Genomic DNA, 10892 nt, shown 5'->3' with positions numbered 1-10892 from the left:
TTACCTCTGCCCCAACCCAAGTTTAGCCCTAGCCCCAGCCATCTTCCTCTGCTCCACCTGACCTGTAAATCTCCCTCCAGAAACACTGTTCCAAGACGAGACAAATCCGGTGAAACGACCCATGAGTTAGTCCTGTCTGTCAGTTCTTTCAAATTTCACCAGTCTCTTTTATACTTACAGTAAGATGAAAATCGTTAAAAGAGGTCTACGATCTTTTCATTTCAAATATTTAATTCCTAAAACTGCTGGGCACTGTTGTTCTTAGTGCATGTTACTTAAACAGGAGTAAATAGTGTATTTATTGAAGAAAAGTTCAGCAGCACATTTAATGTTTTCCTAAATATTTCCAGCAACAAGACAGTGAATGTGGGTTGAGCTCAAAATACAGATCCTGTGTTGAGTGTAATAAAGGAAGATGTCACCAGTCAACAGTAGTTTTAACTATTTTTGGACAACAATGGACAACACTGTCTGGTATCTGGATCTATTCATTGTTGGCTTTCAGCTTTTTAGGGGGTTTGTGATGATTAAAAAGTGTAATAATAATAATAAATAATAATAAAAATGTAATAAATAAATAAACAAATAAGAAAAGTGCATAATAACAATAATAATAATTTTCAATTAATGGCTGGGAAAATATATTTAAAAAACATATTTTCCTAATAGGCAATAATAAATCAGTGTGGTGATGTCTGAACAATAGTTTAGACCTGTGAGGCTACAGGGAGGTGGCGCTTTGAGCTAAATGCTAACATCAGCATGCTAACATGCTGATGTTTAGCCGCTATAATATTTATCATGTTCACAGTTTCTGTTAGTAAACTATGTTAATATTTGCTAATTAGCACTAAACACAAAGCACAACTGAGGCTGATGGGAATGTCATTTGTTTCATAAGTAATATGAACAAATTTGTCTGGATCAGATGTAAAAAAAAATCACCAGTTATTACAGTTCATTCTCTGAGCATCTTGAATATCTTTACCAGGTTGCAGCTGTTGTTACTGTAATTTCAATAACAGCCAGCGATGTAAACCTCATGGTGGCGCTAGAGGGGAAGTCAAGGGTATACCACAAGTTATTATAATTCATCCTCTGGGGTCAATAAATGTCTCTCTTGTAAAGTGATGGACTGACATTACATGTAACAGCTCAGACATGGAAGAACCCCCCCTCCACTTTGTGCTCAGGCAGAGCTGCTAGTTTCAGAGATGTCTGAAACAACATACCTCAGTGGGTGGCAAACCAAAAGCATGCTGTGGCCTCCTCTTCATGGATAAATGGGTCCTCTTCTTCTGCAGATGAGCAAAAGAGCATTTTACAGCTCCATGAAACAAGAGAACTGATAAGAATACTTCAACATGTATCTTTAAAGAGCCCATGGCACGTTTCCTTGTTTTCTGACTCTCGCTCACGAGACTTTTTTTCTAACAAGATAAAGTATTACATAATAGTTTAAGGATTGCCTTGAATAGGTATAAAATCCAGGCCATTGCGTGTTCATGTGAGCTTGCCTGACATCCACCAGTGCCCCTACCATATTGGCAAAATGTTATACTGCCTTGCTCGTTATGTGTATTTTCAATAAAGCTTATGTAAAAGAAAAAAACCTAACCTACAATCAGCCGGCCTGTGAAGACCCCCACGGTGGTGGATGATCAGCTCATCAATGCTGGATTCCCCCGGGTGCCTGTTTGTTTTGACTGCTGGAGGCTGGTGTGTCTGCTTCATGTGGTGTGTTGCTGGTTAACGAGCGGATTAAGGAGCCGTGATTTTATTGTTGGTGCTACGCTACCTGAACTGTATGCGGTTGTGTGTATTCATTGTGCTGTCCACTTGTGACACAACACCGGCAACAGGAACTGTGCGCCTTCACAAACTATCCTCTCTGTTTAAGGAAGAGACTCTCTGGCTCTCTGATTCTCAAACAATTACAAACTATTTGGAGTTATGAAGGGTGCCAAGCTAATCTAGAGGTACCCAAGATTAAACATTAAATGGCTGGAAACTAGCAAAATGAGCATGACATGGGCACTTTAAGTTCCAAGCCAACATGTACACACAAAATCTTTGTAGAGCACACACTGATTCACAAACTACGAATGCATTCTTCATGGGTCCTAGTAAATGTCCGGGACAGGCATTCTTCATGGGTCCTAGTAAATGTCAGTTACAAAGTATGTGTGAGACACCGTAGCTGATAGTTGAGGGGATTTGTTGACATTTAATGTGCTATTACTGAATAATCAGATAACACATTAAAATCAGTTTATGCATCTTTTACAATGTTTTAAATTAAGTTAAGGCTTATTTACCTTAATAACTTATGTTATTTTTGCTTATTAAGATACCCAGAGTCTTGAGTGCTGCAGATTCCTGTGTCTGGCTCATGTCCCATGTGGGTGCTCAGTGCTCCTTCACCACAGCGTCGGTATCTGATGTCTGACTTGAAGCAGCCAAGGCTCATTGAAGTGGCTGAATGTACTGCCAATGGTATTTGTAGATGACTTGGGTTTGCTGATGTGGCTTGGAGGGACAAATCATCCATTTGCCACTGATTTGTTTTTTGTTTTTGTTTTTTTAACCCAGGGCAGCAAGAAAAAGACATTCTTGCCATTCCAGGGTCATCTGCTGATTGGTTACAGACTTAACACTTACTGTACCTTTAGTTTGCTGCCTGACCTGTGTCAGTATGAACCAAAAGCAGCTTTTAATATGGGGTCATAACAACAGGACTAGACTAGCCTGGGATGAAGTAGTTATATAAGGCCAAACACTAAGACAGGCCACCTGAGGAGTTTATTCAAATTAAAGAACTTCCTATATATGACTGGATGATTTCCATTGTAAATTTGAAAGCTGGCAAGACAAAGAGAATTTACATTCATGTTTGCTGCGCAAGTTCTCCGAACGACTGCACACTCATGTTTAGATGTTAGGCAAGCTGAACTTTACAGACACATTCTTTGGACAAATTCAGTCCATTTGTTCTGTCAACCCAACAAAAACAAACCTCAGCCGGTGACAGTACCAGAAACATATCCGATCAAAACAAGACAGTAAAAAGATAAATATCTGAAGAACAAACCTTAGTCCCTAAATTCCATTAAAAGACTCATTTGAATATTGCAAGTTTAAAATCGCACCTGGAAACAGGAATTTGATTTAAGACAAGATTTTCCTGCATCATGATGTAAGTATATTTACTCAGATACAGTACTTAAGTACAGTTTGGAGGTACTTGTACCTTACTGGGTGCTTCTATTCTATCCAATATTATACTTCTATGTCTTTAAATTGAATTGCTATTAGTATTAGTATTAGTTTACCTTTGACACTGCTTTATTTGATAGTTTGATTACTTTGTTTTTACATACAAAACAAATGATTAGGTTATTCAAACTGTTATAAACTAAATTTGTCTGCATTATACAATATAAAGGAGTAAAACATTAGTTCAGCCTTGAACAGCTACAACAATAAAATGCTTAAACATTATTTGAGTGCATAAAGAGCACTCTAGGTTTTATATATTTTCTTGCTAACACATCTGAGTAAAACTTTGACTGAAAAGCTTTTACTTGTATTGAAGTAGTAGTCACAGTGTCTCCGGTGATAAATGCATCACTATCGCGTTATATTTTAAATATTCGTGTAAAACTATTGTGGATTTTTAAGTTTTAATATTTGTGTTCCTGTAACACTGGGCCTCTGGCAGCCAGCTCCGCCCACCCAGCTATAAGAGTCCAGCTGACCAGGTGGTCAGGGTCCTTAAACAGGCCAACACAAAGTGACTTACGAAAGGTCTTTCAGCTTATTAAAACCTCTAGTTACTAGTGGCTATAGGCAGCCTTTGTGCCATATTGAGATGTACGGATAGTTCCTGCGTTTGTTTTCGGACTGATCTCACGGAGGATTTGGAGCTGGGGGTTGTAGCCTATCCTTTAATGATGACTTTTGCCATGCTGCGGCCTGTGGCGACGCACTTGATCTATTCAGACTTCACTGTCACGTCTGAGGATGATGAAAACCGTAGCGAAAGCGACGGCTGCTCCGAACAAAGTTACTGCGGCACCTCACAAAAACGCAGAAGGATTTCACGCAGACTGGAAGGAGACTCGGCGGTGGTCATGAAACAGAGGAGCGCTGCAAACGCCAGGGAGAGAGGCAGGACGCAAAGTGTCAACACCGCATTCACAGCTCTTCGGACTCTCATACCCACCGAGCCAGTGGACAGAAAGCTCTCCAAGATTGAGACTCTTCGCCTGGCATCCAGCTACATTTCCCACCTGGCTAACGTGCTTCTTACTGGAGACGGCGGCGCCGACGATCAACCGTGTCTTGGAAAGGTTCATGCGCAAGAAGAAAGCGGGACGAAGCAGCCGCGGACCATCTGCACCTTCTGTTTGAGCAACCAGAGAAAAGGGGTAAATGCTGTTTTACTGAACGTCCATAGTCGAATAGGTTTCAAATGGCCTACAGTGTAGCTTAAATACAACTGGTCGTTAAATGGACAAAATATGTCGCAGTGACCGGATGACACAAAACAGGCTCTGTCAGCTCTGAACCCAGACACGCTGTTGGTCTTGATTTTGCTTCAGAAGAGGTTTCAGTCTAAAGCTGCACCTGACTGCCGTTTTATTGTGGTCATTTATATGTAACTCAACTATTTTGTCTTGGGTGTGTGCGTAAAAATGGCGTTTACGCACTGCAGGTCTTGGAGTTGATAGTAAATTCCTCACTCAGACATTTTCACACATTTTATCTTAAACTTGATCTTGACTTGATCTGTTTTATTTATTTAAGGTGTCCATCCCATATGGGCTTATAAGACACTCAACAATCATCATCTAGTATACAAGAGCAAATTAATAAGACATTACCACAAATTTCCAAAAAGTTAAATAACAGGTGGATGCAGTATTCTCTGTCTTAGTTGCCTGGAATTTTCAATAAACCTCACAAAACAAAAAATTTCCTCCTTAAAAAGCCAAGTAAACATAATATTTTCAAATAACCAAATTGTAACTGAATTTTTTCAAACTGGTGATTCCTTTTCTCACTATACACAGGTTAATGGAACACAAAGCTCATGTTCAACCACCCCAAGATCACAAACAGTGCATAAGCACGGCTCCTCAGGAAAACCTTTATATCTCCCTACTACAGCTGCCAGTTCTTCACGGAGCACACAGGGACCTTTGCCTTCTCTGTAAATTAAATGTAATATATGGTTCTGTGGAATAATCAGCCTTAATGTAGAATCCTAAATTTAGGTTCACTCCAAATCTCTTCCTTCCATTGGTCCTGGTGAATTTGCAATTCTTGTTTAACTGTCTATGTCACACTGCAAATTATTTATAAAAAAAATTAAATCTAAACCACAAGAGGGACATACTGCAGCTGCTTCTCTTGACCAAGGATAATTATGTGCTCTGTTCCAGTTAAAGATCTTTTTGGATCCTTTTCCAGAAGAATTTCACTGTAATGCAAAACACAATGTGACACACAACATAATTTTGAGCATCCACTTGCATGTGGAACTTGTTTGTAAGTGGGTTCTTGATTTGTAGGAAATAAAAAACCATGTCTTTGTTTACCTAGAAAAAAGTATAGTGACTGAGACATTATCTTTTTATTTCCAGATCAAGGATGGCAAAGACTGTTTAAAAATGCGAGGGCTGGGTCCACTGCGAATGAGACGCTGATTGAAGACCAGTGAATGATAAGTAACCTGAAATCCTCAGAGACTTTCTCAGGGAAGAGTCAGAGCTGGTGTTTCATGGTGCACAAACACAAACACACACACACACATGTTCACATGCTGGATCAAATGGTGGAAGCAAAGATGAGACTATTTATACTTGACTGAGAAAATTAAGCATAAGTCTTTCAAAGATGCAGTGCATTTGTTTGAAACTTATGAGTTTTTGTTCTTTTTTAAAATAAAATATATTTTATCAAAATAAAAGTGATTCCTTTTTTCCTGGTTCCTAACATATAAAAACTGGTTTGTGGTAAAACACACACCTGTGGCATAAACAAAGCTGTCAAACAAAATGATGTTGCCTTTTTAAAACTTATTTCAGGATTCTTGTGGTGATGACTGGGACACTGGTGTAAAACAAAATGCATGCAGAGCACAGTGATGGAATGAAGCACAGAATAAAATCAGCTAATCTTTCCAGGACTAACAATTTGAGTCCATCTTTGTTTCAGGCTGGGGGACATTTGAGAAAGCAGCTGAACTGCCGTTTGGAAAGTGACTGTCAAACATTTACAATTCAAGTAAAAGCTTAAAATTTCTTTGACAAAAAAAAGCTCAGTGAACATATTGTGTTCATCTTAAGCTCCATTTGTAAACGTGGATCTTCCTAATCACCAGTTTAGAGGATAAAGTGCCTTTTATGTCTTTGTTAAAAGATGTCACACGCACAAACACACCCATTGTTTCCAGTAATATTGCCAAGACATTGTTTATGAAGCCTGCAGGGTTTCTGGTGTCACTGCCTGGTGTATTTTCCAAATCTCACGATTGGTGTTTTTTGAAGTCTGCTGTTGATTAGTCACGGCAAATAGTAGCCGACGCTCTGCTCAGAGCCCCCAACACAGCTGTTGGTGTGTCAGAGGGATAAATCACTGCTGCGAGCACGTGAACAGGGAGAGATGGGGTAAGAGGTCAGAGGTGGAGCACAGGAGTGCAACCCTGTTAAATGGTCTTATACTTGTATAGCACTTTTCTGTGCATTGCAGCACGTTCAAAGCACTTTCACACTATTTGGCCATTCACCAATTGTCACTCCCAAATTCATATCACCAAGAGCAACTGGGGGTTCAGTGTCTTGCTCAAGGACACCTCAACATGTGGACTGAAGAAGCTGGGGATCGAACCACCAACCTTCCGGTTAGGAGACGACCTGCTCTACCTCCCCGATGGCTGCAAAGACAATCCTGGTGCTGATCCTAAAGAGAAGTGGTCTTTCTGTGAGTCCATTTCATATAAATGGATTAGTTCACATGTCAGCAGAGGCTGAAAATTCAACCTGAATTTGATACACAGCCTCTTACTGTCACTATCATTAGAACAGATCATTATTGATTTTTTTGATTTGATTTGATTTATTCTTTCAAGCATGTAAAAACAGTTGATATGACATCACACATAATTTTACACATAATCCAATATCAATTTGCTTATACCTAGTACATGCTTGAATGGAGTAGGAAGAAGTCAGACTTATCCAGTCTGTTTTAATTATTTTATGTCAAAGTAGCTACAGCATTTCCTGCTGTATTTATTACAGTATATTCTCTTGCAACATGGTCCCGATCGCACAGAGTCAACTCCGACCGCTTGAGTTGGAAAATATTTTATAACTGCTGAGAAATCAGGCTGATAATGAAAATCTGCCTGGTCTCTGTGGGCTTCTTTCAGTCTGAACAAGCCGCTCTAGTGATCGGTCTAACAGGCAGAGTGCAGCTCAGTCACACAGCAGCTGAGCCCAGGTTCCTGTCTGGCATCATTTTGAATCAGACTGCAAACTTCATCCTCACGATGACAGAGCAGGGACCCCTCAGTGACACAGGAGGCTGTATGGAAAGGGGATTTTAAGGCCGTTATTGGTGCATGCTGGGGGCCTGAGCTGCCTCCTCCCCCACCTGTTCTGTCAGGCTAATTGGAAATCGCTGTGCTAAGTCCTCCATGCTTGGGGCCTGGGGCCCCTCAAATGGCTCCCTGAGGCTCCCCCCCGGCAGGAAGATGTCACAGGAGGCACAGGAAGGGAAAACAGCGCACAGCCGACCTCTCAGAGGAACTCTCTGTGCACCAGGTTTTGGGTCAGCGCCAGTCCTGACATCATCCGGTACTGGGACCCAGATGTACAGCTCTCTGGTGGTACTTTTCAGAGTGAGCCAACCAAACAGTGAGTTTTCAACAAAATCGGAAGGAGCCGTTTCCCCCCAAGATGACAAGTAAGAAATTGATGGCAGAGAGCATCAGAAGAGATGTGGGAGGACAGCAAAAGTAGAAAATAAGGTCAGTGTGGATCTGTTTAACATGTCTGACAGCCGAGGGTCCACCTGGGAACCACTGCAGAGCTTTACTGCTTCACTTTGCTGAGTTCTTCCTCTTCCTCGGACCCTCGCATCTATTAACCCTAACAGAGATTTTGTGCAGAAAGAATTCCAGCGGAGATGAGATGAAGCTAGGCAGTAGTTTCACCTCCTCCTGCCAGTTTTGTGTCCTTCAGTGAAAAAGGACTTTGATAGTTTGTGCATCCTTCCTTATGCCCCGCACATCAAAAATTACTGGGTTAAAAATGGACCAGCTGTTGTCGTTGACATGACGCAGATCCAGAAATAGGATTGAAATGTTGTTCTAAATAAAACTGTGGTTTGGCAGAGGCGTGCATGCGTTACCTTATTCATTGATGCTGTTTTGAATAGCCTGGCGCCGACTGGCGATGTGTGTATAACTGTCCTTTGGTCTTGGGTTAAAATGGACTCAGTCTAGAACACTGATGAAATACTGGTGTAACTTTACTAAGCACCAGTGTTTGTGATTTTTAAAATAAAACTATTGTTTTTTTTTTTTTTTTTACCTTAACTAAAATGTGGTTGTTTGACTCAGGGGTAAATACAACAAGGTCAAGTTTTACTTTCAAATTGTCACTAATATATTACTAGCTATACACAACGATGTGTACATGACACTTAAAAGATAAAGTATAATGAATAGAGACGTATGCATAAAAAGGTAGAGAATAACTGTTTCAAAAGTTTTCATATTTCTATTTGGTTAAATAACTAGTAACATAAACAATAACAGTGTTGCCAGATTTAAAAAGTAGCCCAATCAGAAAAGTTTTAGATTCATTTTTATTTCTATTAAACATCAAAAGTGTTCACTCATGTGAACATATACAAGCTCTTTACAAGTCTTCTCTCACAGAGTTATTATAAATAGAATAGGAAAAACATTTTGACTTTGAATTCAAATGACATTTGTGATTGACGTCATCAGTTATTGGTCGCTGTGCGTCGAGCTGAACTCGGTGCCCCGTCAGCCTCAATTGTTCTAGTCAGAAGAGGGGAGGGAGCCATTTATTGGAATGGAACCTAGATGCAGTAGGTGGAAACCATCAAAAGAAGCCAACAGTACCACAACCCGCCCCAAACATGTTTTTGATCTGCCCAGTTAAACACAAAGCTGACCCCCCCCACAACACCTCCACCCCAATCTGAAAACAATACATCCGTAGAATTGCAGTGACACATTTAATGACAACTTTTAGAAGTTATGTGTATGCATTACAGCAATGATGTTCAGTTGTATAATAAAGGCCACTTTAGATTAAACTTGTGTGTAAAATGAGTTTTTTTAATGTCGGCCCTAGTAGGACTCAGTGCTTTGCTGTATGTTAAATGGCGGTTTAATGCTTTCTTTGTCCGTTTGGAGAGTTATTCAGCACAGATGTAACAAAAATTGACATAATGAAACATATCAGTCTGCTCATGCTGATTGACCAACACTTAGAGTATGTGATCTAAACAAACAGAAAACAGGAAACATTTGCAATTAGGAAGCAGAATTTAACAAATCCTGTTGAGTAGTGGCTCAACAGGACAGAACACAAATCACTGCTCAGACAGAACTGACTGCTCCAACGTGTTCCTGTCCTTGTTTCTCCAAAAGAAAAAAAGATGAAATAGACGAGCCAGAAACGGGAAGGATGTAAAACATTATTCTAACATCAACTGGGAGCACAGTCCTGATTCCCAGATGGGTGCTTATCTTCAGGATTTTGTAGTGTTGCCAGAAAGCTCTTGTTAGAACCTGCACATGGTAATATTTTAAAACAGCTTTTGCTCTCACAGAGTCTGTTTCAGCAGCTTTCAAACACTCACTGGTTGGGAAAAAGGTTCCTTACTCCACCTGCATGTCAAACAGATATTAATGCTTCCTGTCATGGAAATTCAATCTTGTTCGAGAGTTGCTGGCTCTCTGAAGAATCAAAAACTCACAGCGATGAATCATCCCTATTTTAATTCATGCAGCAAAAAGGTCTCTTGTCTGTTTTATACACTCAGGTTACAGAAAGCATGTGATAAGATTAGGTCTAACTGTAAATGTACACTCAAGCGGTCTGCAACTGAAACCTCATTGCCTTATGTGCTGTATGTGCCTGTGACCTTATAAAATATCATCCACAGTTTCTCCCAGTTGTCCTTGTGACATCCTCCTTTTTCCTGACACAGCAACACCATACCAGCATCTCTCACTATAATATATATGAATATATATAATACATCGGATCTATCGTGTTCATTTCCTGCATTCTGAGCCACTTTTGTGGCTCGAGACTCAGATACTTCACTTCTGATTTACTGGACTTCACCACTTTTCTGAATGGAAGAGGAGGTGGAGGAGGAGGAGGAGGAAGTCTGTTTGCCTGCCTGTCAGCTGAGCTTCTGTGTGGGAGTCTGTCTGAGGAGCCAGTTATGTCTCCTCAAACATTCGAGAACAATTGTTTTCGTGTGCCAGATAGTCTGGCACGGCCTTCAGATGGAGGGAGGATGATGGAGGGCGGTACAGTGAATAGGAGGGCTGGGTGTGGGGAGCTTGTAGGAACAATACAGATCAGGGTAAGAGAGCGCTGATCTGCTGCAGGCTCAGACAGTCAACCCCCAGCAGTTGGGATCCTGCCAAAGCCAAGAGGCGGAGGTGAGAATCCAGCAATGCAGACTTTAAGGGTTTTTACTTCCTTAAATAAACAGTTGAACAGGCAGTGAGATGCATCTCTGTAGCCTCGGTTTCTTCACAAAGGCTGTAATGCCTAAGGCGGTTACAGTCAAATTCAGTGGTACAAAACAAATCATCACACACAATC

The 10892-nt window shown here is 40.6% G+C and overlaps 1 protein-coding gene across 1 annotated transcript; it reads left to right on the top strand.

Annotated features, from left to right (window-relative positions):
* Window positions 1–3771: 3771 nt before the first annotated feature.
* On the top strand, window positions 3772–5869 carry tcf15 (transcription factor 15). The gene is made up of 2 exons (XM_020617806.1): window positions 3772–4430; window positions 5649–5869. The coding sequence occupies exons 1-2, from the start codon at window positions 3951–3953 to the stop codon at window positions 5709–5711; spliced, it is 543 nt and encodes a 180-aa protein (XP_020473462.1). The 5' UTR covers window positions 3772–3950; the 3' UTR covers window positions 5712–5869.
* The last annotated feature ends 5023 nt before the right edge of the window (window positions 5870–10892 follow it).

The sequence above is a fragment of the Monopterus albus genome, unplaced genomic scaffold, assembly GCF_001952655.1.
Source record: "Monopterus albus unplaced genomic scaffold, M_albus_1.0 scaffold194.1, whole genome shotgun sequence".
NCBI lineage: Eukaryota > Metazoa > Chordata > Actinopteri > Synbranchiformes > Synbranchidae > Monopterus > Monopterus albus.
Note: the sequence above shows the minus strand (reverse complement) of the source record. Positions and strands in the feature narration are given on the sequence as shown.

Bases quoted from the DNA above. Each gene is read 5' to 3' on its own strand.
- tcf15 (XM_020617806.1), top strand. From the start codon at position 3,951: ATGATGACTTTTGCCATGCTGCGGCCTGTGGCGACGCACTTGATCTAT. The intron at 4,431-5,648 runs GTAAATGCTGTT...TTTTATTTCCAG, and splicing joins TGAGCAACCAGAGAAAAGGG to ATCAAGGATGGCAAAGACTG.